Genomic DNA, 18,793 nt, shown 5'->3' on the forward strand with positions numbered 1-18,793 from the left:
ATGAGGATTATAAAAAATAGTATCTCAGGCTACCTGAAGGCAAATTCAAATTTTCATTGAAGAATTAAATTGCAAGTAATTTTTTATCATAATATGTAAAATAAAATGATTAATCTCTCAGTGGATTATAAGCACAATGCAATTGAACAATATTTACATACAAATATTGTTTAAATTTCCTTTAGATAAAAAGAAATATTGTGCCAAATGTTGGCACGTATTAATTTAAACTTAAGTAATAAGATGAATAAGTCTCATGTTAAAAAAAAACAAACAACAAAAAAGAATTTATGAAACAATATAAATTCTAAAAATATTTTTTTATTTTAAGATAAAAAAATAAAAAAAAGGATTCAAATGTCATTACAAAGAGACAGGAATAGAACAAAAACGTATTGCTGCTATTTTCAACCTACCATTTCGATGGGATCAATTAATACTGTTACTTTAAAGGAATTATTTAAAGAATTTAATTCATTAATGGCTAACAATACACTATACATCTACAATATGTTTTTATTAACATATTGTTTTATTTTCTTCTTTCTTAATTTAATCTTATTAGTGTATAATTGATTGCTTCGATGATTTTTATTAAACTCAATACGGAGGATTCAATTAATAACATTATCGCGATTTCATCGAAATAATTGGGAGTAATTTTACAATATTATGACGAAACCGTCTTCCGGAACAATAATGAGAATACAAAACTTTGTAGCCTAAACAATATATAAATTTTAACAATAAAATAGACATAAATAAAGAAATTAACAAAATATCAAATATTTGCAAAAAAATTTAAAGTTAACGAGTGATTAATGGTGGTAAAACATTTTCTAATAAAATGATTAAATGTTATTAGTGCTTATAATTAATAAATTTAATTGTATAAACATCAACCCCAACGCAAATAAGACATTTGGCATAGATAGAGTAATAAAATGGAGTAAAAAATAATAATAAATAGATGAAAAAAATAAATAGTTACTCAATAAATAATACTAATTAATAATTATTGATATTTATTATAATTCACTTGCGATGTTATTAATAATATGCTATACAAATAATTAAACATTAACTTTTTGTAAACTAATGTTGACCAAAGGCTGGGTCTTCTCTGAACATGACAAGTTTAGCTTTCGAGTATTAAACTAAATGAAATTAATTAATTGTTTAAGTTAAAACAAAAGAAGAACCATCTGAAGATATCGTTCGAAAATTTTGTGCATTGACAAAAGACTCCATAAACTTTATGAAGAACAATAACAGATTGTTTTAATTATCGTAATTTGAATGTTATGTTATGTGTACAAGTCTTTAATACTAGATACAAATGATTCGCATACTTCACCGCTCTATTTAATGAATTAAATGGTGTGTAGCAAATTTAATTGTCTATAGTAATCGTAACAATGAATTATTTGATTAGAAATGTAATAATATTGTAACAAACTGACCATGTAAAATAACGATAATTAAAGCTATCTTTCGTTATAAAACCATGTTTAAAAAACAAAATAATTCAAATGCAAATTAAGAAATCAATATAATGCAATAACTAGACGAAAATATATAAACATAAACATTAAATTTATATAAACTAAAATGCAATCTTAATATCTCCTGGTTGTGGTTACTTCTACATTTATATAGGATAACTGAATAATTGCATAAATGAAAAAAATATATTCATATCATTAATTGAAATGATTGGAGAATTAATTTTTTACTACTTTTAAGATTTTTTAATTAACAAATAATACGAAGTAACCTGGAAAACGAATTTTTAAGATGGTTTAAATAATAAACACTTTTTAATATTATTATTACTTATTATACGTAAGAAAAAAATAATTCTTAAATACAATGTATACTTTCTGACTGGGCTTAACGTGTTTTATATGTGTTAATTATATATAATTCTTTTATTCAACTAATCTAACATGAGAGAAAAAATTATTTTACTTTATAAAATGAATTTAACATTTTTTTATTAATTTATGCATAAGTTACAATTGTATCGAAGACCAGAAGAACTGATATTGAGAAATTCTTTTTGAATTAACATTTATATTCAAGATTAAAAATATGAGAAAGTGTTGATTTCATTTGTTGAATAATTTTTTCTCTCCAGAATGTTTTCTAATCTAGTACACGCAGAAAAATGTATAGTAAAAATTACCCTAAATTTGATGATAATTTGGTGACACTGCAGGGTGGCGGTAAAAATTACTATACACATTGAAAAAATTACTGTGCACATTGTTGAATTTACTAAACTGCATGGTTATTTTTACTCTAATTTCACCCTAAAAATTCAACAATGTGCACAGTAATTTTTACAATGTGTATAGTAATTTTTTACCGCCACCCTGCAGTGTCACCAAATTATCATAAAATTTAGGGTAATTTTTACTATACATTTCTCTGCGTGTAATAAACTTATATTAAAAAATGATTGTTTAGAAATTTTTCTACTAGTATTAACATTGCATGGAGACATTACATAATAAATCTAAGTCGTTAATCACGTGAAGGAAATTCGTATTTCAATAATTAATAAATATATTTATATACATTACTGTGTATAAATTTAAGTTTCAACAAATTAATTATAAAATTTAGCTTATATGATCATAACTGTATATTATACTATTATTAATTATTGATATTAATGTCATTGGTTGTTAGCGTTGTGTTATTTACAAAGGTGTTTATTTGAATAAGATTGTAGTGTTTCTATATAGAAATTATTTAACTAAGAATTCGAAAAACTTTCAAAAAAAATTATTTCTTCTTTATGATCAACATTCCTAAGTCATTTTCTCTGTTAAATAATTATATTGAGTTTATAACTAGAAGATCGTGCTAATACAATGGATTTTGTGTGCATTTTTCAATAAAATTAAATATCATGTATTGAATGAATGAATGAAAAAGAAGAAAATGTAAAAAAATAATGAAATAATAAAATAGATAAAAATGCTAAAAGTGTTATACATCGGTGTCGCGGCAAGATTTTTTAATATTGAAACTTAACGACTGTAGCAAATTCTAATGAATGTCAGTACAAATTGATAAACTAATATAAAAGAAAAAATAAAATAAAGCAAATAGCAATTTGCATAAATTAATTTTAAAAAATGTTGACGACCCGTATTTTTGGCAATACAGATGAAAATTTAAATAGTTACTTATTATAATAATGGTTACTCTCGTAATCGATAAAGTATTTAATTTCAATATTTTTTCGACGACTGAAAGTTAACATAGTAATTACTGTAATAATGATAATTATTACTTAATAAATAATAACAATAATACTAATTATAATAATTAACTCATATGACATATATAATTCGTAGAACGAATTTTCATTATTGCTTCTCATGCTATTTTAGAAAATGTATTGTAGATATTATCAATAAATTGAATTAATTCAAAATTTGAATCTATTTGTACTTATTCGCTGATATTTTCCATAACTCTTATCTTATATGCACTATAACTGATTCTATGTTTGATATTTATCTTTTCTCTTTGAAAAGTATTTTTCTTTAGTATTATTTTCGATTAATTAACCTATTAACAAGAAAATGTTGGTTTATCATTAAAAATATATCAAAAAATATTGAATGACATCTATGTTCCAGCTACTTCATTCACATCAATAGAAAAAAATAGAACTGTCAAGTTTTATATTCATTCAAAAGTGATCAAATTATTATGATTTATTGACCAATCAGAAACGCTGTTTCATTCTGTACAGTAATTTTCTCGACCAATCAGAACAGTCGTTACTTGAACAGATGACTCTCACTAGTTTACATTCTCTACAGACACAATGTTGTTTCATCTACATGGGTTGTATGTACTCATAGGTTACAACTTGAGGAGCACACTACTATAGTAGACGCATCGCTTGCTTCGTGCTTTCAGTTTAGTTGAACGATCCCTGTCCGTTGAGTTTACTGTCAGTGAAATTTAATCACCAGAAAATCTAAAATTCAGGTAAGAATTTACACTCCTTATCTATAAAAATATGATATTATGATGTATAACGCTGAAAGAAACAATTTGAGTATATTTTTATTATAACAAATCAAGTAATTATTAATAAAAATGATAATTTATTGCTAAGCGTCTCTCGTGCATTAAAAATAGTACACATATAACACGGGCGCCATTTTGTGCGTTTACTTGCTTTTGGAGGGAAATTATACATAAACAAAGAAATTGTTTTTCTTACTTTTTTTCTTAATAATTGTCATTTGTAATCTGGAAAACATGATTATTTACAATTATTTAAACTTCCTGATCAATTTTAATCTTATTTCGAGTCAGATAAATTGTAATTAACGTGCAAATTTTCAATACTAGTTGAAGATAGTAGTTCTCTATATGACAATGATATTTCATCAGATAAATATTCAGTGATGCTAACTTGATACCAAACTTTATTATTAAATTAGTCGATTACATTATAATTATTGCTAATAAATCATTTTTTTTTAGAAATGGCTCGTACAAAGCAAACAGCTCGTAAATCTACAGGAGGAAAAGCTCCCCGTAAGCAGCTTGCCACCAAAGCTGCACGTAAAAGTGCACCTTCTACTGGAGGAGTTAAAAAACCACATCGTTACCGGTAAATATTAATAATAAATAATTACTTATAGTTGAATTTAACGAAAACCCGTTATTTACTTCTTATATTTGAAATATCTAAATGGTGATCGATTTTTTCCAGACCTGGTACTGTAGCTCTTCGAGAAATCAGAAGATACCAGAAATCGACTGAGTTGTTGATCAGGAAATTACCATTCCAGCGATTGGTTCGTGAAATTGCACAAGATTTCAAAACTGATTTGCGTTTCCAAAGTGCAGCTATTGGCGCTCTTCAAGAAGCATCTGAAGCATACTTGGTCGGTCTCTTTGAAGACACAAACTTGTGCGCTATCCATGCAAAACGTGTCACCATCATGCCGAAAGATATCCAACTCGCTCGGCGAATCCGTGGTGAACGAGCTTAAATTAATTACAGTCTAAAATTTCATTACACTTTCTACAAAAATTTCTATAACATAAAAATAGTCATTATTCTTTGTTTTAATAATTATGGATTCAATATTTTAGCATTTTTGTTCAATTATTTATATAAAAATTAGATACAATGTAAAGTTTTAACTTTAAATAGTCGTCACTGCCAAGCATTTGCAATCGGCATATTGAACGTCAAAGACAAACAAAAGTTTTAAAAATTTCATCTTGATAAATTGACGGTTAAGTAAATAATTTATTTAAAAGTACTGTAAATGTTAAAATTGGGTAGTTTTTGTTTATTTGCCGAAATAATAGGTAAAATTAATCTACATGTGATTAATTAGTTTATAACGATTAATCGTTGAAATCAAGGCTAAATTAGTGTGTATCACTTAGCTATAATTCTAGACATCACATTGCAAAAAAAGCTGATTATTGATGAAAAATTTTCTAATCATTATCATTAAATATTTGAGAATAAAATTCATTTTTATTGAAGATTTGTTTGGAAAATTTTTCACTTGCATAGTGATGTGGTCTCTTTTGGCAATGATTAACATTTTCAACAGGATCATAGCTTATCTGATAATATGACCCTGATCGAAAAGAATTATCACGTACAAACAGAGAGTAATAGTAATACTTACTTAATATAATTATTATATTAGTTTGGTAGGAAGCGTAGATCTAGCAATATTGATATTATAAAACTTTAACATAATAATTAATCAGACTTAAGGAAAACAAGTAAAAATAAAACATAAAGCAAATCATCCTATTACACTTTGTTGATTAAAAACATATACAATTTTTCATAAATAACAAAAGTAATTGATAAAAACAAGAGTATTAATAATAGAAAATTTTTTAATACAGAATCAGAATATTTTATTTTCAGACTAAAAACACTGTTTATAATTAAAAAAATCTCATCAAACGTCTCGAAAGTCTAAATTAATAAGAACCAGTGCTCTTTTAAATACAGACTCATCTTATTTCTATTGTTTTTATTATTTACTGACATTAAAAAGTATAAATTTGTTGCTGTAACGTTAATAATAGTATTTTTTCATACCGATATCGAATAATCTTGAAGAAAACTTATAAATAAAATAGAAATTTTTTGTGTATTCTCTCAAATTATATCAATAAATATTATGAAACATATTAAGTACAACATTATGTAGAGCAAAAACCTTGAAATAAATAATATAAATTAAATAAAACATCTGCATTTATTTTTTATCTTAATATTCACCGTTATTCTTGTATTGTCATAAAAATCTATTTTACAATTAGCAATTTATCTGAATTACATTTGCATTTGTAATGTTTAAGATGTTAATCGCAATAATTAGAGGGAAAATTTCATACAAAATAACTCGACCTTGAGAATCGTGACTTTTTTTTAAATATCATAAATATCAAGTTAAAAAAAATTATTTATTATTTTTATCATAATTTATTTATTAATTTTATTATTCATCACTAATTCGTGCTCAGTTCTCAGAAACACATGCGGATTTTCCCGAGATTCTTATCAATTTTCAAATAATTAAGGATATTCAAAACTATATTAACATATTTCATCCTAAATTAATAATAAAAAATGTCGAATTCTAAGAATTTTACTATCTTTATTGATTTTCCATCAATATCAGCCATTTAAAAAAAAGTTACAGTTCATGGATTACATTTTTCTTTTTATCAGAAATTCTAACCTAAAACAAATATATTATACGTTACAATTTCCAAGAATCAATGATAATATCATTAAAAATAGTTGTTGACTCATTATTTATAATAAAGGAAGTTATGAAAAGTATTAATTTTCTTTTCAGCCATTTGCAATTCCTACTTTCAAGGCGTAAGTTGTAGTTTCAATTATAACATCAATAATAATCATCATAACAATCACAATAATAATAAGAGTAGTCCATAACAATGTGGAAACTTTAACATGACATATTTTCATAGAACGTTTTGCAAGCATCCAGCTTCAGGTTTCTGAAATAAACTCTTAGAAAAAGAAACACAGGTATTGAATAAGATAAAGGGTGCGGTCCTGTTTATCATAAGATCAAAGGAAAAGGGCAAAGTTCATGAAGCTTTTGGTGTTGGGGTCATGGTGGGGGGCAAAAAGATAGGCATAAATTGATAACACCCGCAAACCCGCAAGTCTACGTGATACTTGGATAGCCTAGAGAACGACGTGAACTTAGCGCGTCCCAGGAAGTGAACCAATGAAATAACTTGTTTCTTGGGTAGTTGGTGATTGCGTTGTTTTGATTGGCCGAAATGGTCGCGGGCTTACGTGCTCTTCACGATTCAATTCCTAGGGGGTAGGGACAAGGGAGCTGTACGAGACAGCCGAGGAAGAGCGTCCACTGCCATCGAAGTACAAGGAAACGAGTAGATTCTAGCTCTTGATATTTTATAATAATTTTTGGCATCAAAGGTGAGTTCAAGTTCCATAACTATCACAAAAAGTGTTGTTTCTAGTGGATAATCAATAATAACTTTAGTGAAATAAGAAGTGATGAAGTTTAGAATGAAAAATCTGGAAAAATCGTTTGCTTTTGTTCGTGAGCCAGTTGTGTTTCTGCCACCATTTTGTAATTGACGTTTGGAGGGAACCGTTTCTCATGCCGATAGTTACTTGACGCTACAACTCGACTTACCGCATGATGAAAATACAAATGACAGTTGTTTTCACTTAAATTTTATTTTGTTTCTACCGTGTCCCTTCCTATCAGATTAATCGATCTATAAATTTGGCAATAAATTGTTGTGATTAATAATTTAACATTGATTCGGACGATGATCTCGGGAGATGGGAGAACGTTGTTTTTTCTTCACACAAGAGACAGGACGATCGAGAGTTTGTGCATTGCGCAACGCAAACTAGTCCCCACCATCTAACGTTATGCGCAAGTCAGTTTCATTTTCTCGTGCTAAAGCGCAGCTATCTCTTCTCCCACTACACTAATTTCTTTTATTGTTACTAGACAATTGAAATGATTGCAGGGGAATTGGGTACAAATTAAATTTATAAATGACTAATGTATTTTCCAATTAAATGACACGTAGCTATTATACCACACCACATGATTTTTAGCGTTTCTGGGAAATTCTTATATTGTTGAATGAAAAAATTTCATTTAATTTTTAAAGCTTGAGTAGCTATATAAGAAATTACTGGCATAGAAAAATCTACATTGTAAAATTGTGATTTACAGATTAAATAGAAGATGGCACGTACTAAGCAGACAGCTCGTAAATCTACAGGAGGAAAAGCTCCCCGTAAGCAGCTTGCCACCAAAGCTGCACGTAAAAGTGCACCCTCCACCGGTGGTGTAAAAAAGCCTCATCGTTATAGGTCAGTGTGTATTTATGAATTGTCTAAATTTATATTATGAATAAAAATAACAATGATCATTATTAGTTGATGCGCAATATGAAATTTTCCAACATTTTTCATAATTAATCAATAAATTGTTGTTCGTTATAGGCCTGGTACTGTAGCTCTTCGAGAAATCAGAAGATATCAGAAATCGACTGAGTTGTTGATCAGGAAATTACCATTCCAGCGATTGGTTCGTGAAATTGCACAAGATTTCAAAACTGATTTGCGTTTCCAAAGTGCAGCTATTGGCGCTCTTCAAGAAGCATCTGAAGCATACTTGGTCGGTCTCTTTGAAGACACAAACTTGTGCGCTATCCATGCAAAACGTGTCACCATCATGCCGAAAGATATCCAACTCGCTCGGCGAATCCGTGGTGAACGAGCTTAAACCATCTTATATTTAATCGTAATCATCATCAACTTGTTTATTATTATTAATTGTATTAATTATTATTCATGTTAGTTTTATTTGTCATAACGGATTGACTATCTTAAATGAAATGAACGTCTCGAAGTTATTGACAAGTTGTCTATAAGTCTATAAGATCACATTTGTCTTAAAGCCATCTTGAAAAGAAATAACTTTAAGATATTATTTCTATTTAGGTTCAACCATTCTTAATCATTCTATGACACTTTTTTGTAGCTATCAGAAACATTATGTCATCCCTGCAATTAATCTATCAGTCAACTTTTATTACATTTAAAAGAAAAAATAGAATAATCAAATAATGTATTTAAATGGATCGTAAGCGTTCGCGACACAAAAAAAACAACTCTAAAATGTCATAAAGTTTCAAAATGAGACAAAACGAAGTGATAAAAATCATTCATCAGTTGTTGAGTCGCGAACGGTTTCGAAAATATTTGTTTATCATAATGACTTCAGATATACCTAACTATCATTATCATTACTACATTACTATAATTATTAAGTAGCACAAGATAGTGTGCGTAGAATAACAAAGTTTTTATCGTAATCCAGTGATAAATTTAATATTTAGGCAAATTTTATAAATATTATTTTCTCCCATATTATTAATTTATGTAAGTTTACTGGATTGCGTTTTAAGTATTCTTAAAACGGTGTGAAAAATTTCATAAATAAATTTGCTATAGTCGATATTAATTTTTTTTATTACTTGATCCTTTCCTTCACCGCATTTTTTTTCTATCGAATCGTTAACAGAGTTTTAATTTATTTATTGAATAAACTAAAACAGTAATTTTTTAAATTATTTATTTATTTATTTAAAGTACGAGCCAGATATCCATGAATATTTCATTACAATGAGCCAGTAAAAATATAATATTTATGCTTCTATAATCAATATACATATTTCATTGAAAGTTTACAAAAATTTATTTAAAAATATTCAATTTAAAATCTCTATTTTACAGTAAAACATTTGAAAGAATATTTTACGAGTATGTTCCTAAAAAAACTCAATAGAATTCAATTTCAATGGACAATAATGAAATATACTAATTTAAATTTTAAAAAAATCATCAATTTTAATTTTTACACTATATTCTATTGTTGCTAATTATGATAGAAAAATTATTTTTAATAATGAGTAATTTAATCACGCTAAAGTTTTTAAAATTTTTCAGGCCGGCCTAGAATAGCTTTGATTTAAGATTAGTATAAATACTGATATAATATTTTAAAATATAATTTTAGTTTATTTTTATATTTGATAGAAACCATTCTTCAGCTATCGATTCCAGTGATACCAATCTATGGTACTTATTTCAGTGAGAGTAATGGAAATACATTTTCAATTATTATTATTATTATGAATATTGAATAACTGTAAGTATGGTTAATTTTATCTTTACTTGTTGATATATTTTATCATTGCTTGGTATTCTCATTTTTTATCAAGCAATCTGAAAAATGTATCTTTATCTTTATAGTTCAAAACTTTAAATTAACAATACTTATTGAAATATCTAACAAAAGCTTACTACAATTATGTCAATGACAAATCTATGATACATATTTCTATTGCATAAGTATAGTATTATTATTAATAAATACACAAACATATATTATATATACAATATTTTTTCGTTGACATCGCTCGTTTCCTGATGGATTTGAAAATTTTTTATTTAATTTATGATTATATTTATTGCAACAAATATCAAAAATGAGTCTTTTGCAAATAATTAAAATAAAAATAAATGAATAATATCAATGGATATAAATTAAAAATACAATTTTATAAATAAAATTACATCAATATTCGATAAAATGATATGAATTGTGAAAATTATTACGATGACTAATTATCTAAATCATAATTTATTTTCGTAAGAATTTAATGTAATATTTAAATAAATAAGAAATGTATTACAATGATACCTCAGAAGATTTATTTTAGCTCCTTCGTCATATTTTTGTAGTTGATTTTTATACTAATTATAAATTTGAATTTTTTGTTACTAAATAAAATCAATTAGTAATATCAAATAGGCAAAAATAAATATTATTGACGAAGTTAAGTTATCGCAAAATCATCATTCCGACAGCTGTTATCAATTTATAGTCATATATGGTTGTTGTTTCTTGTAGGGATGGTTCGCACTTGTCTTCTAATTGAGGCAGTCCTAATAAAATAATTAAAATGTTTTGTGTGTTCAAATTATTTGAATGGTATGATGGAGTGGTAAAATTATAAACAAAATAAAATTTAAGTGCAAGACTTGTACGGTTATTTCACTACAACAAAATAAATCTTGTGATCATCAAACCAACGAAACTCATTTCACAATTACATGCTTTACAATTAAAAATATCAGTAATGTGTTTTGATTTTTTATTTCTTACATAACTTAATAAAAAATAAACTAAAAAATCTGAGAACGCTACTATTTATAGACTAATGAATGAATGTTATTAAAATATTACTTTACAAATTTACATGAAGTAATTGAATTTTTGATCTAAAATGTCTTCTTTACTATGTGAAGTAACAGCTATATTTATTTTGATTGATGAATAGCCTAAATGTATGAATCATAGCAAAATAGTATTCGATTATTACTTTCCTTTATAAAAATTAAAAATATAGTTGTATGATGAATAGCAAAAATATCTTAGAAAGCTAATAAAATCAATTGCAATCGAACAGCAATATTCTTACAAGCTTTTAATGACATTCATCTGATAATTATAAATGACATATGCAAATGATAAAATAGTGATAAATGCATGTAATTAACAATTGATATTTAATAAGAAATAAAAATAAAATTTGTACAAATCTTTTCGTATTTTTCGTACAAAAATATTGAGCAGTCTAACACTGATAATTGTTTAACACAAATAAACCAGAATAAACTGTTGAATCAATGAATATTTATGATATTATATAAATAAAGATATAAATATTATATCTGTTAATTCAACAATTTATTACGACTCGTGACAGAAATAAATTACACATGGATGACAATTACGGCAATGAACTGAAGATTATGAAAATATGAGTAAGTGATGATACTAATTTACAGTATAAATTAAAAAAATATCAAGAAATTACTATGAATAAACTAGCACATTACAATGGAAGCACATCGAGCTTTCTATTCAACATTAAGTACATTTGATGATACCCTGTACCATAATTTATTTACTATCCCTAGATACTATAGTAGTTTTACGGTTTTCACCATATATATTTTTTTAAAACTATTTGAATATCGGTTATTACACTTAGTACTTTTAGATCTCTCTTAAAAATCGTAGGTACAGGATGAACCATCGTTCACAAATATCAGTTACACAGAATGACGTACAATGAAATTAATAGTAGCACAGCCATGATAAATTAATGTGACTGTGTCGTTACCTGTACAAATCTCTCATTGCTTGATCCTCTCGCGATGCGTTTCTGCAGGTATTTAATTTCTTTTCCACCGCCTATAAAAATAAAATATTATGTAGCCAAATTAGTATATTAGATTTACCACACTTGTATTAATAACAAATTATTATACAAAATTACTTTTGTCCCTGTTTTAGTTTATCAGTCAAGTACATTCATACATTTTTATTTAGACAAGGTTCCATGCACTCAAGCTTTGAAAAATATTAAAAATTTGTTATCAATTTATTATTATCACGCAAATGAAAAATTGATTATCAATTTTAAGAATAATTTTTCATAATTATTGTTTACCATAAATCATTAAAAAGATATTGTTTCCATATGATAGAAATAAATCAAGGGATAATACTTTAGAAGAAATTTAATAGAAGTATGAATTAGATGAAATTAATAAAGTAACTGAGAGACCAATTAAAAGAAGCATCGAAAAGTTTATTAAGCTCAATAAACGAACATAAAACCTGCTTTTCAAACAAGATGTAAAGCCAGTAGTGCAACAAGAGGTATCAGGATAGAATCAGCACTTGGTTGGCTTGGGTTGTTGACTAATACATTGAATTGCTGTTTTGACTGGATTTGGCTTCGCGAGATCTGATTTATTCTCACTTTGACAAGAGCACTTGACCCTCCTACAATCCATGCAGACCCACCTGTCGAGCTACCAACACACCTTCTACATCACACTAATTCGCGATAAAAAGGTTGAATTTACTATCTCACCCAAGCTTATAAGCTTAAGTGACGGAAGCCAATATTTCATAGCTCTAGATTTTTCTACTTACTTTCTATCATTAGGTAATATCGATTTCTATTTCATAAAATTTCATTTAAATATATAGTAATTTTCTGTAACAGCTGTACGATTTTTTCAAATAATAGTCATGCAAGAATAGCTAGTAATTTACCACATACGTGCAACTACTACATAACTCAAAAAAGTAGAGATAACTTGGTAATATTTTTTTACTGGAGTAAAAAAAGAATAATTAATCTAAATTGACTAATAGTCTCATTTACAAAAAGTGTGAATAATTGTAAATTTTGTTGATAACTAGGAAAAAAATGTTTCACTAATTTCAAATAATCAAATAAAATAAAGGTCTTTTTTTAACTCCAGTAAATAATAGACTTGATAAAAATACTCACTCCGACTTTTCTCATTAAATCGCCAATCAAGTTCATTGCTTGGATCTTTGCTGACGGTGACATTGGCATATTCATGTTGTTATTGTTGTTGTTGTTTATGACCCCATTTGTAACTGGTTGAAGTAAAAAATGAATTTTTTATTATTTCATATAATCCAGCATGAATTATTTGATAAAGTTAATATGAAAAAAGAAGTATAGGACCCACAAAAGCATATGCAATAAAATTAAAATGCAAATAAATAAAAGCAAACCAAATAAAAAGGTAAAAAAGTTAATCTTTATTATATGATTAATTAACAAATATTATTTACAGTAAAAAGCGTTTAATACTTTTTCTTATGAATTATTCTTTGATTTTAATCATGAAAAAAGTAAACAGTATGATTCAAAAACCATACTTAAACTTTTTTCAATTATTAGAATAAATTAACATAATTAATTATTAATCATTCATGCAATCCAATAAATAGTACGAATTAAAAAATAATGAATGGAAATTTATTTACAAAGTTACTCAGCAAGAAATGGAGTTAAGTGAATAAAAAATGGATGAAATTAAGCAGAATTAATGAAACAGGAAAAGACTGCAGCGATAGTTATGTAGCTCTAAGTTTTTTTTTTGTTTTTATGTGAAAGAAAGACTTTGTTCTACGCAGCGCATTATGTATCTTACGTTTAAATGGTGGTGAAGTCGGATGAGTAGATATATTTTGAGGAGATAATGGTGTTATGACTGGTGTAGTCGATTCAAGTTCCACTTGCAGCTTATTACTGTCCACCACGTTTCGAATCTTATCAGATGATTTTTCATTATCTGTCATATGTCTTTTCAAGTGTTTAATTTCTTGTTTAAGATCTGCAATAAGTATTTAGACAAAATAAATGTCAATGATTCAACAGTATTGACTATTGAAACCATATAGTTATCAAGATTTAATAAAGATACTAACCTCTATTTTCGTCCATCAGTCTTTGAACTAATACCTTTAGGTTTTCTTTTTCATCAAGTTCTGATTCGAGTAAAGCATTTTTTTCGATAGCTGAATGAAATTTAGCTTCAATCGCTTCCTCTGAGGCAAGATTTATTCTATGAGCTCTTTCCAAGTCGTCATTTTTTTGCTCTAATTCACGAATGTATTTTAAAAGTTGTTCATGTTGTGCTTCAAGCTCAGAAGCACGTGTCTGAAATACAGAACAATCAGATGCTTGTTGATCTAAACGGGATCTTAATTGCTCAATTTCTGTAGCAAGTCTGGAGTTCCTTTGTCGTAGTTCTCTGATTGTCTTTTCTGACTGTTCTAATGATGTTTCTAATTCTTTTTCTAACATTTGTGAACTTTCTTGAAACTCTTCAAATTCATGCTCCACATCTTCTTTTCTGTAATATAAAATAAAGGAGAATAGAATTGTTATTTGTAATTCAATATTTACGTGTTATGCATTGTCAATAATCAATATTTCTTTACCTATTATACATTTGTTGTGCCAACTCCATCCAATACTGAATCTCATCATCTTTTGATGAAAACTCGGGTACCTCCACCTCCATCATATTGATAATTTATTCAAATAAAACTTTTATTATTATTAAAATAACAAAATATCTTTAATTTTTTTTCCAATACTGATGATTGGATTTGTGAGTAATTACATTAATAAAATTTTATCCAATTTATTTTTTTCATGCTCCGTTATAACAGCTGTGGATGTTCTGCAACATATAATAATTGATTTGTAAAAATAAATAGAGTTTTATGTACATAAAGAAATTCCACATATATTAGTCTATATGAAAAAACCAGTACGTAGGTGAGAATGAATAAATAACAATGTGTGGGATGAATTATTTTTTTTTTAGACCTTGAATTGTAAAGAGATAATCTCATATAAGTGTATAATGGTAATGCAATAACGTTATAATGATAACAATAATAATGATGAAAAATTTTTATGTGAGAGTAACAAGATAATTTTTTTTTGTTTTATTTGCCAAGTTTTTTTTTACATACATACTTATTCAGAAAAATTACACTCTAGCACTACCACGATAATTCAAAGGTATGTCACAACTTTTTCTTTAGATCACATCTGCGTTGGTTGACATTACATTATCAAATGTGTACAAGAATAATCTAATCCCTCTACCAAAACAATACAAAACCAATTGTGAATCAGACGATGATGTTACTGCCTAATGAATTCCGCGTCACATTTAATCACGTGATATATTAAAACTCCGTATTTGTGAACTTAATTTTATGATGTGATATTGAATCGGAATTTAAAATTATTGCGATCCCTGATTACTCACTTGAAGCCTAATTGATTACTTTAATGACTAAAAAATAATTTATATGCAAGGAGACTACAAAATGGCGAATGTGAAAGCCACTTTGAACTCTGATAAAACGGATAAAACTGACATTTACGAGGGTCAAATTCGACACGTCTTTTTCTAAAACTTATCCACTGAGTTGATAAAGAAGAAACGAGTGGCAGCACTTTATGTTTTTAAAAGCGCTAAATTTTCAAATATATAATACACTAGTTCATTGTTGAATTGTTTATAAATTTTTAAATGTTATATTAATCCAATATAATTTTATATTTAATTAAAAATATTTTTTTATTATTATTTATAATATTGAAAAGGAATCATTTATATTCCATTAATTATAATATTACTTATTTGTAAAAATATTGATAAAATATAGGTTAGACTATGCGTAGTCACTCGTGCGCATGCATACACTTCTGTATCGAAAACATTGAACACTTGTAAAATGTCACGAACTGAATGAAGGATAAACTCAAGCCCTCCCCAGGTCTGTTGGATTCTCCCAGGCATAGAATGACTAAGCAAATTTATCCTAAAGACGAAAAACGGAATCAAAAGACTACCATATTTTACTGTGGCGTTGGTACTTGATCACTAAAATGGAAGGAAAACGATCCATGATGAAAATGGTAAGTAATTTACTCTATAAATTTTTATATTATAAGCAAGGTATCAAATTATGCATGACATCACTATTTGCTACGTTGCCTAGAATCCACAAAAAATTTTCCAATCTACAATGCATAATCATTTCAATACTAAAAATGTCGAGAACATTCTCATGTATGAGAGTTCTAAACATTGTTTTTAATTATATCATTGTTCTTTGTTTCAAGGATCCGCTTTCACCGGGTCCCTGTTTAGACATCAGTGATGATGAACTGGTAACTATATCAGTGCGAGATCTAAATCGACAGTTGAAACTTCGAGGTTTATCGAAAGATGAAATCGTGAGAATGAAACAACGTCGTCGAACGCTGAAAAACCGAGGCTACGCAGCAAGTTGTAGAATTAAAAGAATTGAACAAAAGGATGGGTTAGAATCAGTGAAGACGCAAGAGTACCGAGATATGGAAGCAATGCAGGATGATAATAACAGAATGCGTGAGGAAATAGAGTCCTGGCATTCAAAGTACTTAGCATTGAAAAAATTCGCAATGGAGCGAAAGATTCCTCTTCCTCCGGAGCTTGAAACTATTTAACTTTTAGTATTTAATTATCTATAATTAAGATAACTTGTGTAAAAACTTGTGGATATTTATGTTTGAATGATGAATTATGTGGATTATTTAAAAAACATTCTTTGAGATTATAAAATATTTCCTAATTTTTAAACGTAACTTTAAGTTCTATTGTATTGAGAGTAGTAGTATTTCGTTATTGTAATAATTATTATAGTCATGATAATTATTGAATAATTTTTATACGATAATTTTTAAAATAAATAAGTAGCTAAAAAAAAGTATTTTTAATTATTATTACTAATGAACGATTATTATTGGAAGATTTTTTTTTATTAAAAATAAATATTATAAGAAATTTTTCTATGAAAAAAATATATATTCTGTCTCAATTATTATCAGGTACAAAGTGAAGCATTAGAATTAAATGGCTAACAACGTGAACATTTATAGAATTTCCAAGGAGTTTATATTTTTGTTTTTGTGTAATAGAATTAGGAAATTCAAAATTTTCTGGAAAACACATTAATCTTGATACTTCTTTTGGAGTAAAGTATCTCAATTTTAAATTTTCAGGTAGATTTGCATACTCGTCTATTTGATTTCCATTATTTACATTAAGTTTAAACTGATTTAGTTTTTCAGTTACTTCAGATTTCGATAGAGGAGAAAAAATAGATCCTGTTCCCTCAGCATATCGACCATATGCAGATGTAAAGCAACAGGATCCTCGATCCTCAGGTGTTCTCACATCATAAACTTTTAAATGCTTCTTTACAACAGTGTTAGATAACTTTCTATCAATATAATCTTCATTTTCATTTATATTATTTTCAATTATTTCACTTAAAGGTTGACATCTATGACCAAAAAATTCAGGATATCGAGTTTGATATTGTTGATAAAGACTACATTCTGATAAGGTGTTGATAATCATACTAGAATCAAGTTGTTGCTCTTCTAAATGCGAAAAACAAGACGCTAAATTGTTTTTTTTAGCAATTAGGAAGTATCTTGTTCTACTATTTGGTACATTAAAATCTTGTGGGTTTAAAATACATTCTTTAAAACAAAACCCACTATTTTGTAAACAAGAAATCAAAGAGTTTCTTGTAAAAGAACTTTGAAAAGGTTCAACATTTTCTAGTAATATAAATTTTAGATTTGATAAGTGTGGAATTAATTCTAATACATGAAAAAAAGAATTAGTTCGAGCATCATCAGCATCTTTTTGGAGTCCATTCTTAGTGAAAGGCTGACACGGTGGGCTCATAAATATAGCATCTATATTCATATCTTCAATTTGTTTAACAGTTAATGATTCAATATTTTTGTTTATTACTTTTGTTGAAGAAAAATTATGTTTATAAACTTCATTGGCAGTTGGATTTATTTCTATAGCAGCTACAACTTTTCCAGGCACTCCACTTCCTATAAATATATCAAAATAATGTTTACCATCATTTTAATTACCCAATAATTATCATTAATATATTAGACAAGGAATTTCATTGCTTACTTTTAAATGCCCAGTGCATTCCTCCTATACCTGCGTATAACTCCAATATTTTCATGGTTACGTTGATTGTAATAGCCTTTTAAATTTGAAATTGATACGCAATAAAGTAATTAAATTATAAATTACTACAATAATAGTTGATAATCATAAATACTTAATGGATGTGAATAATAATTATTTTGAATAAAAAATAAATGTCAAAGATCTTTAAGATATAGAATACAAACACACACGACTGCAGACATTTTTTATGAT

The 18,793-nt window shown here is 27.0% G+C and overlaps 5 protein-coding genes across 11 annotated transcripts; 3 read left to right on the forward strand and 2 right to left on the reverse strand.

The window, feature by feature from the left end:
* The first annotated feature begins 3,858 nt into the window (after positions 1 to 3,858).
* LOC118064817 (histone H3.3A) lies at positions 3,859 to 9,575 on the forward strand. Of its 2 annotated transcripts, XM_035079696.1 has the most exons (4): positions 3,859 to 4,017; positions 4,522 to 4,651; positions 4,754 to 5,022; positions 8,827 to 9,575. In XM_035079696.1, the coding sequence occupies exons 2-4, from the start codon at positions 4,524 to 4,526 to the stop codon at positions 8,838 to 8,840; spliced, it is 411 nt and encodes a 136-aa protein (XP_034935587.1). In that variant the 5' UTR covers positions 3,859 to 4,017; positions 4,522 to 4,523; the 3' UTR covers positions 8,841 to 9,575. The 2 variants fall into 2 exon arrangements, with proteins under 2 accessions (XP_034935587.1, XP_034935582.1); XM_035079691.1 differs by lacking the exon at positions 8,827 to 9,575 and having other exon boundaries at positions 4,754 to 5,273.
* Positions 7,244 to 9,225, forward strand: LOC118064808 (histone H3.3A). Its single transcript, XM_035079683.1, has 3 exons — positions 7,244 to 7,504; positions 8,286 to 8,425; positions 8,558 to 9,225. Exons 2-3 carry the CDS (start codon positions 8,298 to 8,300, stop codon positions 8,838 to 8,840), a joined length of 411 nt encoding a protein of 136 aa, XP_034935574.1. The 5' UTR covers positions 7,244 to 7,504; positions 8,286 to 8,297; the 3' UTR covers positions 8,841 to 9,225.
* Positions 9,576 to 10,760: 1,185 nt separating the features above from the next.
* On the reverse strand, positions 10,761 to 15,953 carry LOC118064830 (Nuclear distribution protein nudE). 6 transcript variants are annotated; one of them, XR_004690093.1, is made up of 8 exons: positions 15,812 to 15,953; positions 14,967 to 15,211; positions 14,451 to 14,878; positions 14,174 to 14,356; positions 13,498 to 13,610; positions 12,813 to 13,009; positions 12,313 to 12,383; positions 10,997 to 11,068 (listed from the first exon to the last, which is right to left on the reverse strand). XR_004690093.1 is itself a non-coding variant. In XM_035079728.1 (7 exons), exons 2-7 carry the CDS (start codon positions 15,050 to 15,052, stop codon positions 11,008 to 11,010), a joined length of 942 nt encoding a protein of 313 aa, XP_034935619.1. In that variant the 5' UTR covers positions 15,053 to 15,211; positions 15,812 to 15,953; the 3' UTR covers positions 10,761 to 11,007. The 6 variants fall into 6 exon arrangements, 1 of the variants encoding a protein (XP_034935619.1); XR_004690097.1 differs by lacking the exon at positions 15,812 to 15,953 and adding an exon at positions 15,514 to 15,805; XR_004690098.1 differs by lacking the exon at positions 15,812 to 15,953 and adding an exon at positions 15,510 to 15,805.
* A 301-nt stretch (positions 15,954 to 16,254) lies between these two features.
* maf-S (MAF bZIP transcription factor K) lies at positions 16,255 to 17,284 on the forward strand. Its single transcript, XM_035079224.1, has 2 exons — positions 16,255 to 16,467; positions 16,675 to 17,284. Exons 1-2 carry the CDS (start codon positions 16,438 to 16,440, stop codon positions 17,038 to 17,040), a joined length of 396 nt encoding a protein of 131 aa, XP_034935115.1. The 5' UTR covers positions 16,255 to 16,437; the 3' UTR covers positions 17,041 to 17,284.
* Positions 17,285 to 17,407: 123 nt separating this feature from the next.
* Positions 17,408 to 18,769, reverse strand: Mt2 (methyltransferase 2). The gene is made up of 2 exons (XM_035080346.1): positions 18,539 to 18,769; positions 17,408 to 18,450 (listed from the first exon to the last, which is right to left on the reverse strand). The coding sequence occupies exons 1-2, from the start codon at positions 18,591 to 18,593 to the stop codon at positions 17,408 to 17,410; spliced, it is 1,098 nt and encodes a 365-aa protein (XP_034936237.1). The 5' UTR covers positions 18,594 to 18,769.
* Positions 18,770 to 18,793: the final 24 nt, after the last annotated feature.

The sequence above is a fragment of the Chelonus insularis genome, unplaced genomic scaffold (genome assembly GCF_013357705.1).
Source record: "Chelonus insularis isolate UGA/USDA-ARS -01 unplaced genomic scaffold, ASM1335770v1 contig_117_pilon, whole genome shotgun sequence".
Taxonomy (NCBI): domain Eukaryota; kingdom Metazoa; phylum Arthropoda; class Insecta; order Hymenoptera; family Braconidae; genus Chelonus; species Chelonus insularis.

Bases quoted from the DNA above. Each gene is read 5' to 3' on its own strand.
- LOC118064817 (XM_035079696.1), top strand. From the start codon at position 4,524: ATGGCTCGTACAAAGCAAACAGCTCGTAAATCTACAGGAGGAAAAGCT. The intron at 4,652-4,753 runs GTAAATATTAAT...GATTTTTTCCAG, and splicing joins AAAAAACCACATCGTTACCG to ACCTGGTACTGTAGCTCTTC.
- LOC118064808 (XM_035079683.1), top strand. From the start codon at position 8,298: ATGGCACGTACTAAGCAGACAGCTCGTAAATCTACAGGAGGAAAAGCT. The intron at 8,426-8,557 runs GTCAGTGTGTAT...TGTTCGTTATAG, and splicing joins AAAAAGCCTCATCGTTATAG to GCCTGGTACTGTAGCTCTTC.
- LOC118064830 (XM_035079728.1), bottom strand. From the start codon at position 15,052: ATGATGGAGGTGGAGGTACCCGAGTTTTCATCAAAAGATGATGAGATT. The intron at 14,879-14,966 runs GTAAAGAAATAT...TTTATATTACAG, and splicing joins GCACAACAAATGTATAATAG to AAAAGAAGATGTGGAGCATG. The intron at 12,384-13,497 runs GTGAGTATTTTT...TTATTTTTATAG, and splicing joins ATTTAATGAGAAAAGTCGGA to GCGGTGGAAAAGAAATTAAA.
- maf-S (XM_035079224.1), top strand. From the start codon at position 16,438: ATGGAAGGAAAACGATCCATGATGAAAATG. The intron at 16,468-16,674 runs GTAAGTAATTTA...CTTTGTTTCAAG, and splicing joins AACGATCCATGATGAAAATG to GATCCGCTTTCACCGGGTCC.
- Mt2 (XM_035080346.1), bottom strand. From the start codon at position 18,593: ATGAAAATATTGGAGTTATACGCAGGTATAGGAGGAATGCACTGGGCA. The intron at 18,451-18,538 runs GTAAGCAATGAA...ATATATTTATAG, and splicing joins AATGCACTGGGCATTTAAAA to GAAGTGGAGTGCCTGGAAAA.